This window comes from Eubalaena glacialis, chromosome 19 (genome assembly GCF_028564815.1).
Source record: "Eubalaena glacialis isolate mEubGla1 chromosome 19, mEubGla1.1.hap2.+ XY, whole genome shotgun sequence".
NCBI classification, from domain to species: domain Eukaryota; kingdom Metazoa; phylum Chordata; class Mammalia; order Artiodactyla; family Balaenidae; genus Eubalaena; species Eubalaena glacialis.
The window spans coordinates 48,457,945-48,481,206 of record NC_083734.1 but is presented as its reverse complement, the minus strand read 5'-3'; the positions used below and the strand labels follow the sequence as shown (position 1 = coordinate 48,481,206).

General features: G+C 35.5%; 1 protein-coding gene across 8 annotated transcripts in view; it reads right to left on the bottom strand.

Annotated features, from left to right (window-relative positions):
* The window catches only part of TANC2 (tetratricopeptide repeat, ankyrin repeat and coiled-coil containing 2), a 351,153-nt gene that overhangs the window by 180,497 nt on the left and 147,394 nt on the right, over positions 1 to 23,262 (bottom strand). For 4 of the 8 annotated variants that reach the window (XM_061174771.1, XM_061174772.1, XM_061174773.1 and 1 more), the window contains one exon: positions 2,822 to 2,932. The exons of the other annotated variants lie outside the window; for them this stretch is intronic. In XM_061174771.1, coding sequence (XP_061030754.1) covers positions 2,822 to 2,932 — 111 coding nt within the window. The remainder of the gene's footprint in view (positions 1 to 2,821; positions 2,933 to 23,262) is intronic. 8 annotated transcript variants of the gene reach the window in all.

Below are 23,262 nucleotides of genomic sequence, written 5' to 3'. Positions count from 1 at the left end.
TGCTTGTGACCTTCCACAAATCACTTAAATTCTCTAGGTCTTAATTTCCCCACTGTAAGACGATTATCAAACACAATTCATTTGACCTCGCCTACTCTGGTAGTTCAGTTATGTAACATCATCAATCATCTCCATGGTTCAGCTGCAGAACCAAAACATACTGTTAACTTGTAACTTTTCCTCAGGTTTTCTGCATACAACAAATCTGATTTGAGGAAGAGTAAAACAAATTAAGTATTCTAGAATCTAATGCTATGTACACTGAATCCTTCAGTTTATTAGACAAATATTCTGGATCAACAGCTATATCCCATTGCAGCTTTCCCTAAACTTTGCAGACCAAATATCAACAACTTGCTCTGGTTTGATCCACAGTTTCCTTTTTCTTGTAGGACAACACTGAAAACTAGTCATGGGTACACAGATACCATGTACAAAAAGACAGATCAAGAAAAATATATGTCAATTTCTCAGACACAAAAGCTTTATTCTTCCCACCTAAAATACAGGCACCAAAAGGTTTAAGTTAAGATAATAAGGAAACAACATCCCCAATTACTCCTCAGAAGTCAACAGCAGAATGAAGCCTACAGGTTTGTAAGCAGCCTCCAGCAGCCCTGTAACCCAGTTGGTTCTCCAAGTGTGGCACCTCAACCAGCAGCTTCACCATTAACTGAGAATTTGTTAGAGAAGTGAATTCTCTACCCACCCAGGCTTACTGAATCAGAAATTCTGGGGGTGGGTCTTGCAATCTGTATTTGAACAAGTCCTCCAGGTAATTCTTGAAGCATGCTAAAATTTGAGAACCATTGCTCGTTTAACCTTTAGCTTAGGACTGTTGCCTCTGTCAGATATACTATTTTCCTAAATTTGCATGTGATAATGAATAAAGCAGGTGGACCGGAAGATATCAGATCACTAGCTTTAACTGCACTATTATGTATGAGTATACAATAAAATATGATCATTATTCGGTTAATATATCCTATGTAAGAGAAATTCAAAAAGGATGGATTATTTGTTTGCTTTATGAGTCTACTAAATTCATTTGTTTATTGTTAATTTTTGGTACTATGTAGAAGATAACAGCTTCAACCCTCAGGTCACTAATCTTATCTCAGTAGAAACCTATTTCCACAGAGTTTAATAACTTTACTATAAAGAACAAATCATTAAAAAGCTTCTGTGCCTTAAATCTATTTCAGATAAGAAAAGGAGAGACTGCAGCGTATGGCAATTAGCATTTTGGCAACATGTTTTAGTTTCTTCCTGGTTTTCTGAAAATCTTAACAGGTTTAGTTTGGTTCAATTCCAATTCATCAAAGATTCCTGCTTGTGGAAAATATACGTAAGTAATAACACGGACAAGATTTTTCACAGTGATTCAGCACGGGCATTCTAACCAACAGCAGCTACCTTGCTTCTTGACAATAACAAAAGCTAGATTAGATTAAGGATGTCAGATGGGCAATCAGGAAGTGAAAGATTAGTCTCCCCACAATCATTCTGATTTGCAAATCTGGAAAAGAAAAGGCCTCTGATAGGGTTTCTCTTCCAAAACTCAAGGCAGGAATAGAGAATTAGTGCACTTATTTATTTTACTTTATTACACTAAAATTTGCGTGAAGAAATGCAGAGCATAATATTCCATTGCCCAAGAAATGTGACAGTACCTCAAAACATGAAAAAATTTTGTTCCTTTTAGAAATAGAAAAGCTATTCCTAACACATATCTGCGATTGATTTAAATTGAATAGTCATTTACAACAGTGGATGAAGCCCAAGTTTCTGCAACCTGCAAGCGAAATCCCCGAGGTCTTTCAATATTCAAAACTGATTCATAGAATCAAATGTCTCTGATTAGGTTTGGCTCAAGTTTTTGCCTACTGTCTTTTTTTAAAACATGTCTTATCTGGCTTCAGAGGTATAGTATCCTGCTATTTCAGATTACAGCTACTGATAACTTCCCTAGAACTAGAAATCACCTTATTCTGCTGATCTGTAATGCTGTAAATATGTAGTAGTTGCATCCACTGTGCAATTTTAATGAGCAGGAATAAACAAAAGACCTAAAACCAAGTCTTGTAAAGTTCTTTACTGAAGCTCTGATCTGTATACTCAACTAGAGCTGTGAACATTTCTGACACAGGTCTACAGACTCACTGTAGAGTGAGTGTAAAGGATGTTGCCAGGCAACTCGTCTAAGTTTGGAAGAATCTAAGCATTGATAATGAGTCTGTCTCAGGTTTGCTCCCACACAAGAAGGGTTTTAGTGAACTCCCACATGTGCTTACAGGCCATTCATGAGAAGAGGTATTTCTAACAGTGAGTGTCCAGGAGTCCAAATCAGGAACCTATAATGTTTCTTTTTTAATTCAAGTATAATGTTTCCAACATCACAACTATTTTCTATAACTGTCCAGAAAATCAACAGGGATTAGGCAAAAAAGGTCATATGCAAAGGGCTAGTGTTGAATGAACATTTTTATTCACACTTGAACGTTCCTGATTGCACATGGCCAAAGCAAAATTTCAAGTATCTCAGATCACAAAAATCACCCTGAAAACGTATCTACTGAATTATTTTAATTCTTTTGAAAATTATCTTTGAAGCTGTTTTCAATACTTACATAATTATATCAATAATCAAAAAGGATGTTCAGTAAAAACAGTGCTCTAGTAAGGAAAATATGCGATCACAGTTGCAAAAGAGGTAACGGCTACGTTTTTATGAATAATATACATGCAAAACACTGCTCTGCTTGATGGGCCTGATCCAAACCTCCCTCTTTCAAAGCAGAAACTTTGCATGCACGCTTACCAGGGCAGTATGCATCCACGTCCAGTTTCTGAGATGAAGTGAGGGTTGGTGAGCCAAGCTCGGATTCTGGAATTCGTGGGCTCTCAACAAACTTTGCCTTCCTCAGAGGGGCTAAGGACAAAAAAGAGAGACAGAGAGAGAGGGAGAGAAAAAAAAAAGAGAGAGAGGAAAATAGAAAGGAAGGAAGAAAGAAAAAGGAAAGAGAAACAGAGGGAAAGAGAAAGGAAAGAGAAACATAGAGGGGTCATGAGTAAGGGGAACAGCAGGCAACAGATGGAAGCACTTAAATGAACGACACACTCTGTCAGACTCAGATCAGGTTACCCTATTTTTTTGTGCCAGAAAAAAAATTAACTGCATTCTTCATAGAGGAGATGGGTCTTGTTAAAAAGTCACTGCAAACTGGAAAAGCTAAAATCTAATAATCAAAACTATGAGCATAAGTTGTTAACTGTCTAGTCTATCACCTTTAGCTATTTTCTCTCTCCTTATAAAGCAAGAGCTTTCTTATTTTGTCTTCCTTTGCCGTTAAATACAGGTATTGACTGAGTAAAGTATAGGACTAAGTTTTAAGATTTTGTTTATAATAATTGTAATCAAAAGTCTTCTTTATCCAGAAATAACTATTATATAATACTGGGTTGTGATAAATACCTTAAGTAAGATTAATCTATTGATATTTAGCTTAACAAGGAAATCAATTACCTAACCGCTCAGCTGTTAGGTAAGAAGTCAAAACTGCTAGTGGACTAAAATATTAACTAGGCCATGCCAGTTTACAACTGGATGCTAAAGATAAAGAGATGTGATTTAGTTACAAATATAATCATGAGGTCTATGGAACAGTAATACTGCATGCCATGGAAAACATTCATTCTTGTAAGAAATGAATGAACGAAAAAAGTATAATTCATGAATTGAAAGTTTTCATATTAAAAGCTCATATAAATTTTATTTAATGGTTTTAGGGGGAAAAGTTAAGGAACATTATTGATATACATTTAAATAATCAGTTAAATATATTAAAAGTTATAATTACGAAGATTGCTTTGGTACTTTTAAACTGAGTTCTATTAAATAAACTGTAATAGGGTGAAAGTGCTTAGCATAATACTGGTGCAAAAGTAACAGTTGAGTCTGAAATTGACTTGTATGCATTACACATTATATCATAACTATAGGTGTCCCAGACATGTGAGTGCTTAAGATCACATTACTTTTTTCAAAAGTTTCTGCATGTTCTTCAAAATCCTCATCCATTACTGATTCACAGGGGGATTTTAAAGTTATTCCTAAAAGACCCTGTAAAAAGTAATATAAAACTTTGTCATTACAATGACCAGAATTCTCCTCTATTTTCTTTGGAGGACAAAAATATAAAGTTTTTAAAAAACAGAAAATATTTTTGATATGTGCCAATACTCAAAACCTGCAGTCAACTAAACCACACTTTAAATCTTAAGGTATGTATGTATATTTTAAGTGTATGTTAAAAAAAACAAAATAAAGCCTTACTGTCTCCATGGCAACAAAGGCTAAGGGTGCTAACAGTATGGTTCTCTGCCAAAAGTAAGCTCTGGAATAGCAGAACTCTCACCTCTGATGAGAGTTAAAACTTGAGCCTATTTTTAAAAATCACTATCACAAACGAAGATCTCAAATGATTTATACGCAAATCTGCAGGCTACTTATAGCCAATATTAGAATCTCTTTTACTCTGATCTCACCAATTCGAAAATAATGAAACATTTTATTTATCCAATATTGCTTTGTATAGGAGAAATTATTATAATTTAATTCTTAAATCTCTTAAGTCCTTTACTAGAATTTTATTATTTTATTTTATCATGGCAGTAGAATAATTATTTTACCTGCTGAGTTCTGACAAAGACAGCCCTGGTCCCTGTTCAAGGGACTCTATACATCTAAAAATCTTAATAACAATTTTTATAATGAAATTTGGGGCTAGTAGACAGACAGAAATCAGCAACTTAGGGTAGATATGTGAGAAAGAAATTGAAAGATGGCAGGAGAAAATTGAGGGAGGTATGAAGAATGTATTAAGAATTATGAGATGGAGTCAAGGGGGAAAATCAGGATCCTAGAGATCTGTGAAACTCAACACCATGCAGACTTCTCTCTTCTCCCTTCTCAGGGAATCCCAACTGCTACCTTTATAGCTCATAGTGGACATTTAATTCTGTTTTTCTACCTTCATCTCTAACTGTGATCCGTGGGACACTGTACATGTCTAATAATGAATTTTCATTATTCTATAAGGTAGATTATAATGTTACTCTCAGCCAAATTACAGAAAACTAGTGTTACCTGTAAGTCAATCACACAGAGGAGGTACAGTCACAGGCATGACAGATTGTCCAATAGTCTTAACACTACTTGGTGGAGAACATAACAGGTCAACATGGAAGATGGAACACAGTATTTCGTTTGGAAGCCTAGAATTCCAATATACTTTATTGTAAAATAAATGGTATATAAGATTAATCAGATGGGTAAAAGAAATCTTTGTCAAAAGGGTCTACCAGATAGTTTTTAAAAAAAGTGGTTGAAATGAGATGGGTAGGGGACTCTAAAACCAAACCAGGTACTTTATTATGATATGAGAGATAACAGGAAACTACTGATCTGAAAAGAGATCTCAACCAACACTGGGAATATGAGTCTTATGCTGTAACAGACTTGAGTTTGGGAATCTGGCAGAGTTGAGAGGAGGATGCATACTGGTTAAGAATATGGGTTTAGTCATTTCAAAGATTGAGGTTGTGGCTCTAGTACTTATAAGTAATAAGAAACTGGGCAAGTTAGTTAACGTTACTAAGGCTCAGTTTTCTCAAAAAGTCACAGGATTATTATGAGGCTTAAATAATTCCAAGCATGTAAAGTACTTAGCATAGTGCTTGGATATGATGATATAGTTCATCTAGGAGTTTATTAAGACATGGAGCAGGGAGGGCAATGGCTATGGAAAACAAAGTAAGCGTGTGGTTCCAAGACATAGCATGGAGAGGCAGTATAACACGGTAATACAGTAATGAGGGGTTGGATAAGAGAGGAATGAAGGGTCTGAGCCCTGAAACTGGAAAGCCTAAGTTAGATCCCATCTCTTCCACTTTTTCCTAGCTGTGAGAATTTTTCTGTGCCTAAGTTTCCTCATCAGTTACTTGGAGCTAGTAACAGTAGCTACACCATGGGGGAGTTGTTAAGGATTACACTAATTAATTCAAATAAAATGCTCAGAACAGCGCCTAGAACAGAATAAATCCTCTATAAATGTTAGCTGTTTTTATCATTGTTTCTGCTGTTGTTGTCATCATCATCACCATCACAGATGCAGCATATTTGGAAAGTCTGAATTGTGTGTGTGAGGGGGTAAAACAAAGACATTTAAGATGTCATAGGGGAATGACAGAAATGGTGATATTACCAATTTTGTTTTTAAAATTGAGAAGGGAATAATGTTGAAGAAAACATGTTATACCTTCGAAGGTGGTAGAATACCCAAATCAAAGTGGTCTAGGTTAGACAGTGAGAAATATGTGGGTATATAAAGAAAGTTAAACACTATGATTTAGACCACTGGTTCTCAAACTGTGGTGCCTGGACCAGCAGCACAGCATCATCTGGGAGTTTGTTAAAAATGCAGATGATCAGACCCCACGTCAAATCAGCTGATGATCAGAAACTCAAGAGGGTACAGTCCCAGCAATCTGTGCTTAGCAAGCCCTCCAAGTGATTCTGAAGCACACTAAAGTTTGTAGACACTGAATTAGAGAGAGAGATCTATAAATACCTCATGAAAACAGATCATTAAAAGGCCTTTTCTAAGAAAAAAGTTGAAATAAAACAGAAATCAAGGCCTCATCTCTGAAAGAATTAACATCTATCGTGAAAGTTAGGATTTCTTCTCAGTCACTCTTTTAGCAATATAACTCTTGTGTTATGTTTTTTTGTTTTGTTTTTTTTAAACAGTTCCAAGTAATAAAGTATCCATCATTTGGGGCCTATTTTGAAGAGAGACTAATATGTCTGTACTCACTAATTCTTACCAAGATCATTGAGGGGTGGAGGACGGGGGAATAAGAGCACTCAGATATATCACAAAGAAATGTTCATGGTGAAAGAGGAAATCCACCTATGGAGATCCTCTGTAAACTGAGACGCTGTAGATGATGCTGAAGCACACCTAATTCAAGCAATTATAAAGGCATTAAAATATAAATTTTAATAACTATTGAAATATTTGTCTTTGATAAAAGTTTCATAGCAAAGGGGAATTTCTAGGGATAAACTGTCACAAGACTCAGATACTCATGGAAGAATGGTATGGAGGCAGATAAAATAAAGCAAGGACCAGGAAAATGAGAACTGAAGGATAAATATAAAGATGAGCAGAACATAAAGTACCAAGAAAGTACTTTCACAAAGTTGGTTTTGAGATTAAAAGCATATTCAGTAAGCTTAATCTAAAAACAAATTCACTGTCAAATGAATATGGTTTCTACTAAATGTGAAAGGAGGATAAAACGATTTTAGCTATAGGCAAGAAAAAGAAATGCAAGGCACCCAAATTAGAAAGGAAGAAGTAAAATTATCTTTGTTTGCAGATGACACAATCTTAAATGTAGAAAATCCTAAAGATTCCACTAATAAATGAACTCAGCAAAGTTGTAGGATACAAAATCAATACACAAAAATACACTAACAATGAACAATCTGAAAAAGAAATTAAGAAAACAATTCAATTTAAAATAACAACAAAAAGAATACTTAGGAATAAATTTAATCAAGGAAGCTAAAGACTTGGAACACTGAAACTACAAAATGTTGCTGAAAGAAATTAAAGACACAAATAAATGGAAGGATAACCCTTGTTCACAAATTGGAAGACTTAATATTGTTAAGATGGCAATACTACCCAAAGTGATCCATAGATTCAATGCAATCCCTATCAAAATCCCAATGACATTTTTTGCATAAATAGAAAAACTCATCCTAAAATTCATATGGGTCTCAAGGAACCCTGAATAGCCAGAATAATCTTAAAAAGAATGAAGTCGGAGATCTTAAACTTCATGATTTCAAAACTTACTATAAAGCTACAGAATTAAAACAGTGTGGTACTGGCATAAGGACAGACACATAGACGGTGGAACAGAATAGAGATTCCAGAAATAAAACCCATGGTCAAATGATTTGACAAATGTACCAAGACCGTTTAATGAGGAAAGGACAGTCTTTTCAATAAATGTCGCTGGGAAACTTGAATATGTGCATGCAAAAGAATGAAGTTGGACCCTTATCTTATACCATATACAAAAATTAACTCAAAACGGGTCAAAAACCTGAATGTAAATTAAAGTTATAAAATTCTTAGGAGAAAACATAGGAGAAAAAGATCTGAACTATAGAATTGTTAACGAAGTAGAGAGAAACAGTGGAAAATTTATCTGGAAAGAGAAAACTGTATTTTTAAAAGTTTTTAACAGAGCTTTCATAGGCAGAATCTTAGGACATTCATAAAATTTTAGTTCCTAAACGTTTATTAGAAAATAAACCTTTCAGTAACAATGGATTTCCTGGAGTGGGGGTGGGAAAAAAGGGTAAAAGGAGAGAGATTATTTGAGAAACTCTTTATTTCCTCCTTCTTAACCCCCAATCTATGGTGGGTTTAAAATCGGGAAATAGGTGGTAACAGCATCCTTCCAATTTATCTGATATCCTGATTGCTTGTCATAATTGTGCTTAAATGGTGACATAAACCACACCTTGAAGAAAGAAAGAATGCCAAGGAGCTTTTCTTTTTTAGTTATGCACCAATAAACATATGAATCCCCCAAAATAGAGGGAACAAAAACTAAAAAAAAATGAGAAAGAAAAACCAATAGAATTTGACAATTTGACACATGCTAGATGTAAGTGAAACACAGATAAAGAGAAAACTATAATTCATATAGTTCCCCATTTTTTACAAGGAGAAAGTATCCATCTATAGAAAAGAAAAAACATATAAAACAAATAAACACCCTCAGATGCAACCCAGAAAGAGGAAATTAAAACGTGACATGACAGTCTTTATCAAATAATGGTTAGTCTACTACAGAAAGAGTTTCTGACTCATTATAATGAAATATAAAACTTTGCTGCTCTAACCAATGACAAAATTAACATAAAGCTGGCAAAGTATTTTTCTGGTTCTCTTTTCTTCTATAAAAGTATTAAAAAATGAAGTATATGTTTTACACATTTCTCTTTACCCTGCTTCTTCCCCAAATACCATGTGTTATCTTCTTTAGTCTCCCCACTTTCCAGACTCTAAGCTACAAATGAAAATTGTTGCATGTTGTTTTACACCCATACTATGCAGTGAAGTATCAAATAATTAGAATGCATTTACTTTAAATTTAAATATATATTAGTATAGCTAGAAATACAATATGCATATTTATTCTTGACAACAGACTATTAGAGATCTGATGTCTTTGAAACCTATACAAATATAAGTGAAGTATGAAATGTGTGCAGTGTGGCAAAGTCAACTATGTTTACTAATACAAATATCAGTTAGTGTGTGGTCACTAGTTATCCCTGGATAACTAGTGGGTGGGCTCGCCTGTGAACATTTCCTGTCTCCACTGATCATAGTGAACAGCTTTATAAAGGAGGAATCCAGAATTCATTTTATTTGAGCAAAAAAGCAACACTGCATAGTTTTACCATTTCCAAAACTAACAGCAACTACATCTATTTTTTTTTTTTTTTAATTGAAAGGTAGCTGATCAGCATCAACTTACAGCATTACGGTCCCACTGAAAGTAAGGACTGAAAAGAAGATCCCACTTGAACATAACACAAAGAATACAGAAGCTATCCAAGTACAGAGAAATTTAGCAATTTGAATATCAAAATAAGTTCTTTTAAAGTACCTATCACCTAAAAACTTTAATACTAACTTCCTAATAATGAAAACAAAACAAAAAACTCTGAAGAAACAAAACCCAACTAACTGAAACGACATTAATAATTTTAAATTTATAAAGAATTCAATAAAGTATGGAACAACTATTCACTAACAGTGACACAGCAAACTGCTACAGATAAATAACAATAAATGGAACTTGAGATGGTACATTGGTATATTTATTTATTTACAAGTAACAACTTCAAAGCAATAGGATGCCTCAAATACATTCATAAAGCTGTCTATCGACCAAAATATAGAGGTTGCGAGATCAGTGCTAAATTTTTTTTTAGTACTTTCTTCTTCAGAAGCTATAGCTGTGAGGTATAAATTTATATATAAACACATATAGCTGAAAATTCTAAAATGAATTAATTTCTTCCTATTTAATTTTTTCATCTTTAAGGTACCCCTTACTTAAATAATCTTGTAAAAAAAAATACAACATAACAAAGGCACCTCCTCTACTAGAGATGCTAATAGGTAATAAAAAAGGAGGCATCAGAATACATTTTAGGGATTATCATAATCATTTGACAGGATTAGGATACTTCACTAACATGAAAATTCATATTTACTCAAAACGTAAATTTAATCCTAAATGAAAGTTTTACATATAAATACTGATACTTTTAAAGTGAGAATTCTTTTTGTTAGAAAACCGCATACAACCATTTGTAAACCAATTCCATAAAAAAAATTCCGTAAGAGCTCTTCCATTCAATTCAATAAATGCTATTGTGTTCCCACCATGTGCAAAGCACAGTACTAGACACTTCAGGGGATTCAAACATGATTAAGGCAGTCTCTGACCTGAAGGAATGCAACAGTGGGATAAGACAGAACAAGAACAGCTATGATAAGAAGCAGAGAAAGTGCCATGAAAAGAGTACAAAACAGAAGCTATAGGGTTTAAAGAAGAGAAAAATGTACATATCTTCCTCAACTTATGATGGGGTTACATCTTGATAAACTCACTGTAAGTTGAAAATATCCAAAGTTGAAAATGCATTTAATACACCTAACCTACCAAACATCACAACTTAGCCTAGCCTACCTTGAATTTGCTCAGAACACTTACATTAGCATACAGTTGGGCAAAATCATCTAACACAAAGCCTATTTTATAATACAGTGTTGAGTACCTCATGTATTTATTGAATACCATACTGAAAGTGAAAAGCAGAATGGATGTATGAGTAGAGAATGGTTCTAAGTGCACCGGTAGTTTACCCTCATGATTGCCTGGCTACTGGGAGCTTTGGCTGCTGCTGCCCAGCATGACAAAGGCATATCATACTACATATTGCTAGCCCAAGAAAATATCAAAATTCAAAGTTCGAGGTATGGTTTCTATTAAATGTATATTGCTTTTGCATCATTGTAAAGCTGAAAAATCTTAAATCAAACCATCATAAATCAGGGGAGCATCTCTACTTCAGAATGCCTCCCAATTCAGTATGAAGTTTAATAAATATAATTAATTTTCTATTAAAATCAAAATTACAAGGTTAATTTAAGAAGCTAATTTTGAGAGAATTACTAATCTTGCTAATTCACCTTTTTTAAAGTTTCAATGAAGAGTTTTATGGTTACAATAGTTGAAAAGGTACTAGGGGAAAAAATGCTCAGCATATGTTTTTAAAAAGTTGAAAAAGAACAAACTAAACCTAAAATCAAGCAGAAAAAGGAAATAATAAAGATTAGAGCAGGAGCATTAAATAGTAAATAAAAAATTGAGGATTGAGGACAGTAATGAAATCAGAATTTAACTCTTTGAAAAGATGAACAAAATGAAAAAATCTTTAAAAATGGGCAGAAGAACTGAATAGACATTTTTCCAAAGAGGAAATGCAGATGGCCAACAGACACATGAAAAAGATGCTCAACACTGTTAATCATCAGGGAAATGCAAATCAGAACCATAAAGAGCTATCACCTCGCACCTGTCAGAATGGCTATCAACAAAAAGAACACAAATAACAAATGTTGGTGAGGATGTGGAGAAAAGGGAACCTTTGTACACTGTTGGTAGGAATGTAAATTGGTGCAGCCACTGTCAAAAACAGTGTGGAGATTTCTCAAAAAACTAAAAATAGAACTACCATATGCCCCAGCGACTTACTCCTAGGTATATATCAAAAAAACCCCGAGAAAACTAATTTGAAAAGATACATGCATCCCAATGGTCCTAGCAGCATTATTTACAATTGCCAAGATACGGAAGCAAACTAAATATCCATCAACAGATGAATGGATAAAGATGTGGCGCGCGCGCACACACACACACACACACACACACACACACACACACACCCCAAAATACTACTCAGCTGTAAAAAAGAATGAAATTTTGCCACTAGCAGCAACATGGATAGACTTGGAGGGCAAAATGCTAAGTGATATAAGTCAGAGAGAGAAAGAAAAATACTGCATGATATCACTTATATGTGGAATCTAAAAAATACAACAAACTAGTGAATATAATGAAAAAGAAGCAGACTCACAAATATAGAGAACTAGTGGTTGCCAGTGGGGAGAGGGAAGGAGGGAGGGACAAAAAAGGGGTAGGGGACTAATAAGTACAAACTATTAGGTATAAAATAAGCTACAAGGGTATATTGTACAACACAGGGAATACAGCCATTATTTTATAATAACTATAAATGGAGTATAACCTTTAAAAATTGTGAATTACTCTATTATATACCTGTAACTTATATAATATTGTACAGCAACTATACTTCAATAAACAAAAAACAAACAAAAAAGATGCACTGTATTTTAAAGTTACATACAATTTTCAGATTTTACAAAAATAAAAGGATTTATACCTAAAAAAAAAAATTTTTTTAAATCTTAAACCAGACTGACCAAGAAAAACAGCAAAGACACAAATTACCAAAACTTACGAATGAGAGGACATTGCTATCAACTCTACAGAAATGAAACAGATTATAAGAGAATGTTATGAACAACTTTATGCCAACAAATTAGATGGTTTAGATGAAATGGACAAATTCCTGACACAAATGATCAAAATTAATGCATTAAAAAATGGAAAATGTGAATAGACTATTACATGTAAGGAAACTGAATTAGTAATTAAACATCTTCCCATAAAGAAAAACCCAATCCTAGTTGGCCTCACTGGTGAATTCTACCAAATATTTAAAGAAGAAATAATAGCATGCTTTTACAAACTCTATCAGAAAATTAGGAAAGAGGTTGGGACAGGAGCAAGAGACCTAGAAAAACAGGTTAGTTTAGGTACATGTGGCTAGATTTTGTATCAACAGTCTACAAGAAATCTGTAGTGATATTTATTTAATTTATGAATTTAGTTTATTCATATTTAGCTTAAGCACTTAAATAAATATCATCACATTTTTGCCTTGTTTTAAAAATTAGTTAATATGACACCATTTTAAGTTTTATCAAATAAAAAAGTTTAAAAACTAAGCTTTTTCCAATATTACATCTATTGATAAGTTTTCTTATAAAGTTTTATAAAAAATTATAATTTTGCTCTGATCTTATTTGGTAGTTCAAAGCAAAATTAAGTATAAAAATATCTTGTAGAAAGAGCATTCCATTAGTAGAAAAATATGCTTAAACTTTGTTTTAGAAAGATCAGTGGGAAGGGTAATTCTGTTTGAGACTTGTATAGCCTCTTCTGTTAGTGAAACTAACTTCTTGCTGGAGCCTAATTCTAATGCTAGGTACCTAGCTCTAAAAACAAAATATCTCACTTTCAAAAAAGTTATACGACAACCAATAGAACAAAAGCTAACATCTGTATAACAGTTTACCTAACTCATTCAGCGTTCATAATTTTCCATGATGAACACATTAACCTTGTTTTGCAGAGGGGAAAATAGAATCAAAAGATCTCTGGCCCAAGATCACAGTATTCAAGTGGTAGATTACAGACTTTTGATTCAGAATATTATATTATTTCATTCACAATATAGTTCTTCAAAAGGTGGCACTCATTTTAGGAAGAGAAGATTTTACACAATCTATAGAAGTGGCAGTACATTGAATTACACAGTATGGTAGACTTTACTAGTGCCTACCAGCATCCTGCAGCCTCCATTCCTTTCTGGGCACAGGGATGACTACAATTGCCAGCTCCTGTGAGGTTTAGGAAGGACTATGTGCCTAGTTCTGGCTTATGAAATAAGAGCAGAGGTGACACAGTCCCTGAATGATTTTACAGTCTGTTTCTTCCTCTGGCACAAAAATCACAGACAGGTATCATGTTGAGATGGTGGAGACACAAGACTGAAGCAGCCTGGGTTGCTGTGTTATTGCATAAAGGACAGCTGTCCTGGAAAGTTGCCTGGGCTTGCTGGATAAACTAGAAATAGACCTTTGTTGTATTAAGCCACTGAGATTTTTAAGGTTCTTTGCTATGACAGTATAGTCTAGCCTATTCTGACTAATGAAATAGGTACAATGTTATTCCCTTTTCAATTATCTTTCAATCCTTCTGAATATGTCAAGAAGAAAACTGTAATGTAGTGCTAATACTAGCTAATCCTCCTTTTTAACAAAGAGGGAGAAGAGTTTAGTTCAGAGCCATGTGAAGGTATTTTGCTAGAATTAATGTTCTAGTTAATCTTATAGTTACAGCATGTGATACTGATTTTCCAGTTTGACTAGTAATATAAAGTTTCTTTTAAAGTAAATTTATTTAAATAAAAACATGAAATTCAAAGAAAATATTAGATTAAAAAAGGTTAAGAGGACATGTGGCAAGAACATGAAGATGCTCTGCCAGTGAATGAAACTTCAGACAGTGTCCTGTACCAAACTATATCTCAGTAGGGTAGCTCTTGATCTGTTTTCAATTCATTCTATGTTGAGTTGTTAGCAAACTATTTAGGCAGCTACATTTAAATTGGTATCCAGCATGAAGGGATGGATAGAACTGATAAAATATTTTTTGGTAATACGAACAATCTGTAACAGTCAGGACTGGGATATTGGTTAGGCATTAAAGATAAAAGAATCAGGAGACAACAGTTGTAAATGGTAAGAATAAATTAATAACTTAAAAAAAGACATATGAATAGATTTATGGTCATTTGAGCAATCTAGTCATTTGATTAAATAATCAGAGAAGTTGCCTCTTTAAATTTTTTGCCATCTTTTCAGGAGGGCCAATCCAATTCCACATACTTGTAATAGCCACTGATGGCACCATCAGAGGTCAAAAGTGGGGAGAGAGGAAGCACAGAGTGAATCAGCTGTACATACAATACACAAACTCTGAAGAACCTACATACAGGGTTATATTGTGGCATCCTTAGGCAAGTGTGGTCTGTCAATATAGAAAAAGTTTTAGTGACTTTATTAAACTGAGAATAAACCATCAGGTTGTTCTTAGAGGTAAACAGGTGATTAGAGGGTTCTAACACTATAGTTTCAAAACTGTGCTACCACACTCCATAATATGTAAAGGGTCTCATATGCTCACTCACCATACTTGCCACAGAAAGAAAAACCCTTGAAAAATTTGCTTCTTGTCATGAAGAAAGAGAAAAGGAAATATAGAGAAGATGGAGAAGAGAAAAGTATTTTATTTCAGGGAGATAGAAGGAAGGATACAGATTGACAGGGATAATGGGACAGGATATGGGAAGTACATAGATTAAAGCAGCCCTTCCCATAGTTCAAGCAGACTAAGAGCCAGCACCAGAGCCCAAAGGAAGGGAGGTGTTTTCATCTTAATCAACTGGTGTATATGCAAACTGGCTGGTAAAGACTTAAGTCTCTCAAGCCCACTTTTAGACTTATGTATTCATAAAAATTATGGTCCTCTCCCATAGACATATAACCATAGTTATAGGACAATCATGGTTCTTCTTTGTATTAGGGTAAACCAAGAGCTAAAACAAACAACCCTAAAATCTCAGTGGCTTAAGACAACAGAATAGCGTTCTCATTCAATATGGATGCTCAGTAAGAAGCTTCTTATCTTAGAGTCTCAGAGTTCTCTGGTGGATTCTATTCATCAAGCTAAAGACCAGGGGAAAAAGGGAAGAACTGCATATGTGAAGTTTTTATAGCCCAGTCTGGAATTGGTATGTATTATTTCCACTCATATTATTCAAAATTCAGTCACATGACACATTTATCTGCAAAGAAGGCTGGGATGTATAGTTTACCTGTGTGCGCAGGAGGAAAGGAGAATAGGTTTTGGAGAACGCATAGTATTCTTTGCACATTCTACAAAACAGCTTTGAAATTCATACAAGTTAGATGTGGAACTAATGAACAAAGCAGCAAATTCTATATAAACTTAGACCCTTTCTTTTATTATTTTTTTAAATTAATTTTTATTGGAGTATATGGCTGTACAATGTTGTGTTTCTACTTTGCAGAATCAGCTATAGTGAACCAGCTCTACGTATATATATATCCCCTCTTTTTGGGATTTCCTTCCCATTTAGGTCACCACAGAGCATTGAGTACAGTTCCCTGTGCTATACAGTAGGTTCTCATTAGTTATCTATTTTATACATAGTATCAATAGTGTATATATGTCAATCCCAATCTCCCAATTCACCCCACCCCCTGCTTTTCTTTTAAATGGGCTGAACATACATCACCAAGAATTAGGAGCAGCCTAAATCTATACAATTATTTTTATTCAAGTATAATGCTTTAGACTCTGGTGCCTAGAATAGTGTCCGCATGTGGTACCTGGTTAACAATTATTTGCTAATGAAGAGTATAGAGTAGAAAATCAAAGCAAAGCCAGGAATTATAAATAATAGTTTTAATAAAAGAAATGTCTTAAAAAGTGAGTTTTAAAAAGCACTTGTGGAAATGTTTATTGCAGCACTATTTACAATAGCCAGGACATGGAAGTAACCTAAGTGTCCATCAACAGATGAATGGATAAAGAAGATGTGGCACATATTTACAATGGAATATTACTCAGCCATAAAAAGAAACAAAACTGAGTTACTTGTAGTGAGGTGGATGGACCTAGAGTCTGTCATACAGAGTGAAGTAAGTCAGAAAGAGAAAAACAAATACCATATGTTAACACATATATATGGAATCTTAAAAAAAAAAAAAAGGTTCTGAAGAACCTAGGGGCAGGATAGGAATAAAGACCCAGACGTAGAGAATGGACTTGAGGACACGGGGAGGGGGAAGGGTAAGCTGGGACGAAGTGAGAGAGTGCCAGGACTTATATATACTACCAAATCTAAAATAGACAGTTAGTGGGAAGCAGCTGCATAGCACAGGGAGATCAGCTCAGTGCTTTGTGACCACCTAGAGGGGTGGGATAAGGAGGGTGGGAGGGAGACGCAAGAGGGAGGAGATATGGGGATATGTGTATATGTATAGCTGATTCACTTTGTTATAAAGCAGAAACTAACACACCATTGTAAAGCAATTATACTCCAATAAAGATGTTTAAAAAAAAAAAAAGGTTCTGATGAACCTAGGGGCAGGACAGGAATAAAGACGTAGATGTAGAGAATGGACTTGAGGACACGGAAAAGGGGAAGGGGAAGGGGAAGGGGAAGGGGAAGGGGAAGGGGAAGGGGAAGGGTAAGCTGGGATGAAGTGAGAGAGTTGCACTGACATATATACACTACCAAATGTAAAACAGATAGCTAGTGGGAAGCAGCTGCATAGCACAGGGAGATCAGCTTGGTGCTTTGTGACCACCTAGAGGGGTGGGATAGGGAGGGTGGGAGGGAGATGCAAGAGGGAGGGGATATGGGGATATATGTATACCTATAGCTGATTCACTTTGTTATATAGCAGAAGCTAACACAACATTGTAAAGCAATTATACTCCAATAAAGATGTAAAAATAAATAAATAAATAAATAAAATAAAATTTTGTAAATCATGTGCATTAAAAAAAAAAAAGCACTCGTGGAAAATATAAATGTTAATCACACTATAAATCATCTCACTGAGGGCTTCCCTGGTGGCGCAGTGGTTAAGAATCCGCCTGCCAATTCAGGGGACACGGGTTCGAGCCCTGGTCCAGGAAGATCTCACATGCCGTGGAGCAACTAAGCACGTGCGCCACAACTACTGAGCCTGCACTCCAGAGCTCGCGAGCCACAACTACTGAAGCCCACACGCCTAGAGCCCATGCTCCGAAACAAGAGAAGCCACCTAGAGCCCGTGCTCCGAAACAAGAGAAGCCACCTAGAGCCCGTGCTCCGAAACAAGAGAAGCCACCGCATGAGAAGCCCGCGCACCGCAATGAAGAGTAGCCCCTGCTCACCGAAACTAGAGAAAAGCCCGCACGCAGCAAGGAAGACCCAACGCAGCCAAAAATAAATGAATGAATGAATGAATGGATGAATGAATCATCTCACTGAGAGACCTGGACTTCCAGAAAACAAACATTGTATAAATCATCATTATATAATTAGACTATAATTATTTAACATCGGCTTTATTTTCCATAAAAATTATCCAACAAAATATGCTGAGAACACAGTCAAGTTACAAGGGAAACACTACAAAAGATACTTTGGCTGTGTCCAAGCTCTTCCACATTCAGGGATATTTGAAGGATGCATTAACAAAGGAAGTCAACATCCTCTTTATTCTTGACTTTCACCAGGAAAGCTAAGCAGCTGCTTTCTGACCCTCCAAGGCATATCAGTCACTGGCTGATCAGTCTGATCTTTTTGAGCCTTATTTTTATTATTTTTTTTTTAAATTTTTTAAAAATTTTTTAATTTTTTTAATGCTATTCTTGTCTGCTTACATTCTTTTTATGTATGTATGTATGTATGTATGTATGGCTGTGTTGGGTCTTCGTTTCTGTGCGAGGGCTTTCTCTAGTTGTGGCAAGCGGGGGCCACTCTTCATCGCAGTGCGCGGGCCTCTCACTATCGCGGCCTCTCGTTGCCGAGCACAGGCTCCAGACGCGCTTGAGCCTTATTTTAAAAGCTTTGTTTAGGCAGGTTTGCAGTAACCTTTTACTCAAAAGACATTTAGCCCTACTACGAAAGTGTGTCCTTTTCTTGGATCTCTACTGAATGCTCCAAGTTTTTAACAAGAACTCTACACTCTGGCTGGTCAGAATGAAAAAAATCTCCCATTGCTGGGAGAACTCTAAGAATAGTTTGGTTTATAGGTATTTATTCTTTCTTCAGCTTCATGGAGTCTCACCCCACCTATGTGCCATTCAGTATTAAGTTAAAGACTCAAAAGGGCCCCTATGCAGAATTTTGTAGTTCTGTTTCTATTTAGCTCCCCATTCTTCAGTACTCTGTAAATTCCAGTTGCCTTGGCTTTCCCAATTTCTTTCTTTTTTTTTTAATTGAAGTATAGTTGACTTACAACGTTGTGGCAATCTCTGCTCTATACAGCAAAGTGACTCAGTTATACACAGAGACATTCTTTTTTTATGTTCTTTTCCATTATGGTTTATCCCAGGAGATTGGACATAGTTCCCTGTACTATACAGTAAGACCTTGCTGTTTATCTGTTTTAAATGTAACAGTTTGCATCTACCAACACCAATTTCTAATCTGTTTCCTCAGTTCGGCAACACTGTCATTCTCTAAATTCTCCATCATCAGGACAATACCTTGAATACCTTTAGGCAAAAAGCCAGGATTCACCTAGTTTCCTCCCCCACACTTTCTCCCAGGGATCACATTACTATGCTGTCAACTGTCCAATGTCTGAAAAAAGTTGTCTCTAGTGGAAGGGCAAGTCCAGTACTGGTTAATCCATCATGATGGGAAGAAGTCTCTCATGGTGTTTTAATTTGCATTTTCCAGATGTTTAGTATTCATAATGTGGCTGACAAAAGGCAGAACCTTTGCCTGTCTTGTAAATGTTCTAAAAATTAGTTCTAAAAATTAGCCACCATTTCTCCCCAATTAGAGGAAAAATACATCTTTTCTAGCACCTTTATGACAGAAATATTACATCTGTATAATTCATATTTTCTCATCATACACCTATGAGAAAGTAGGAAGAAAGAAACAGGATAAAGAAAAGAACACGGTGATTAAAAGAAAGAACATTAAAGTGAGACTTATGTTTCATGGCCTATGTATGTGGTTCAACAAATTATTTAACGTTTCCAAGCTTGGATTCCACATCTTTAAAATGTGAGCCATAATCTCTCTCTTAGGGTTGTTATAAGGATTAAATTTAAAGAATAAAGTACAGATAAAGCTAAAAAAGAAGATATTAGTATTTATTATTCTTTGGAAATAGGCAGCTGAAGCATAATGTGCTACTCAAGGCCACAGACTGAGCTACCCCTGGAATAGAAACTAAAATGTGATCTTGGATTCATGGATCAACCATAATGCCATAATAGATGCTCTGTACATCTCTAAACTAAGTGGCCTACAAAATCATAGTAATAATATGCCACTTACCCCTCAAGGTTATTGTAAAGATTTAAACAAACTCATCTTTGTAAAGCAATTAGCATACTGCCTTGCACACACAATGCGCTCAATACTAGATGTTGTTGTTGTTATTAGTATGTGATGGTGATGATGATGAGGAGGAGGAGGAGGAGGAGTAGGAGGAGGATGTCATAGGTAACAGAGGAACATGGAGATACATAAAGTAAATTTTAAGAGGCTGATCAGAATTTGGTATCTAGAGCGGATGATTTATGACGTCAAAGTGCAAGAATTAGTCTACTCATGCTTCTTGCCTCAGTTCTGTCTTTCTATCTGTACCCAAAAGGATAGCTGTTATTTAATGGATGAAGTTATTCTCTTTACTGGAATATGTATTATAACAAGAGTACTAGTATAGGTCCTCTTACATATATGATGGGGAAAGGTACAGTATGTTGGAGAAGTGGTATTTAGAATATGAGAAATCTAGTGGTTAGTTCCTTTTTGAACATTTTACAAAGTATAATTTAAAAGTGTGCTAAGTTATTGGATCCAGGAATTATAAATTTGAAGTACAAATTCCATCCCTCTATTATTTGTGTCTGAACTGTCAAACCCTACTAGATTATAAACTCTTTTAAGGCAGGGACTGTAGAATAATCATCTCAGAACAATGTTTTGAGAACGATGTATAATGCCATCACACTGCTGCTTTCCATTTTTCATCAGCTATCAATAATGGCTGAAAATATGCTGACTAGGTGCAATAACATAAAATTCCTTGGAAAAAATAGTTTTACATATACTTAAGAAATGAAGAGAAACAGATGTGGATAGTTAGTTAGCATGTAAATAATGGTCAGCCATCAATTCCTGACAACCAAATTGATTTCTCCAAAAGGACTAGGGTTAAAAAGAAAACAGAAAGTTAACAATTAAGGAAGGAAATTAAACCTTTTTTTTTCTTTTACAAAACTCCAGGAAAGTATGCTGAAGAACATCCTAGGCAGTCAAGGTGGGAGGCAGAAAACTGCTGCAAAGGAAACATTGCGCCAGGCTGTGCTAAAATTCTACAAGGATAGATAACAACAAATTAAATCTTTGTCTTATGGACAAAAATGACTACTGAGACATTTTCAAAGATTAAGTGTGCCTTCACCAATACCTTCTGGCTTGTTTTTGGAGTGTACAGTTGCTATTGATCTTATAATAAAGAACTTAAAACAGAGAATACTTTACTATCCACTAACTGTGGGTAAAGAATCACATTTCTCTAATCTTAGAATATCTGTCAGCAATTCCCAGTCTTTGTAACAATACAAGTTGCTTCACATCACTCTGAAACCTTGAGATCATCTCTGACTAGGAAGGAACAGAGAGGAAAATAAGATGATTAACTCCTGAGAAGAACAGGGTATGGAAAGATGAGTTGCAGCCTCTAATGCAAATGAAACCATGGAAAAAGAGAGTTAACTGGAGGAACAGAACTATTGTTCTACCAGGCAAGGCTTTGATTTAGAAGTAGAAGCAGAGATTTTTATTCTGGTTTTCCTTAAATATACAAAGGCATGAAATACTGTTTGCTTTACTCTTCTTGGTTGTATGTTAGTAAGAAGCAGCATTACATAATACAGTAAAGAGGAATGGAAGCCAAAAAGTAAATCTCAACTTAAAAAGTTTATAAATTTTTCTTATGATTTCTGTCATTTTAATAATGTACCTCACTGGATGTATGGAAAAGCGAAAACATGTAAGTATGTAACAATAAGTGGTAAAAAAAAGAACACTAAAATCAGAGTCTCTATAAAATTTGGTACATGTCAGCTCCCCAATGCATAAATGTTTCTACGGTTAGAAATAAATAACTTGAGAAAGTGTCAGTGTTAATGAAAGACAAAAACCTCAAAATCCTATTTGGGGAGGTTCTGTTTCTATACAGCCAAGTAAGCTTCTCTATCTGATGGACCCTCTCACAGATAATAACCATAAACTCCGGACAAAACACAACCACCTCAAGGCTCTGAGGATTGAATACAATAAAGAGATTCTTGGAGGAGAGCTGACAATTGCAAGATAAAACCAGATTGGGATTTCTCTCTCTCTCCCTCTCTCTTTCTTTTCCCCGGCTTTTAGACTACAAGCAGACCACAGTCAGCACTGCATGGGGTCATTAAAACTCCAATAGAATACCTACAGTTTTTCTAGTCTGAAGTATCCAAAGACAGAGCTTGCAGCGACAATAGTCTCTGAAAAGTGAGGGGAGGAGGATTTCCAGAAAAGAGAGACAGAGCTAGAGGAGGTGGCCCAGATTCTGTGTATAAACTCCACTCAGATCTCTGGCTGATTCTGAACCATGCATACACGGAGCAGGCTGGCTAATGATAAAACAATTAAACTGAACTGAACTGATGCCCAAGAGACAGAATTTTCCATTGAGTCAAACCAAGTTAATTGCCTGCTAAAAGAAAGATATTAACACTCTTTGAAGGAATATGACAAAATCCAGAGTATCCACTAAATAAAATGTCCACGATACAATACATGAAAATTAATCAATACATGAAGAACCAGGAAAATGTGACCCATTATCAACAGAAAGATGGAGACCAACCCTAAAACACTCCAGATATTGTAATTAGCAGATGAGGAATTAAAAGCAGCTATTATAACTAGTTTCAGCATGGTAAAGAAATATATTCTCTTAATTTACAAAGGGAGGAAATCTTAGCAGAGAAGTAGAAACTATAAAAAAGAACCAGGAGGAGCTTCAAGATGGCAGAAGAGTAAGACGCGGAGATCACCTTCCTTCCCACAAATACATCAGAAATACATCTACATGTGGAACAACTCCTACAGAATACCTACTGAACGCTGGCAGAAGACCTCAGACCTCCCAAAAGGCAAGAAACTCCCCAAATACCTGGGTAGGGCAAAAGAAAAAACAGAGACAAAAGATTAGGGACGGGACCTGCACTAGTGGGAGGGAGCTGTGATGGAGGAAAAGTTTCCACACACTAGGAAGCCCCTTCGCCGGTGGAGACGGCGGGTGGCGGAGGGGGAAGCTTCGGAGCCGCGGAGGAGAGCGCAGC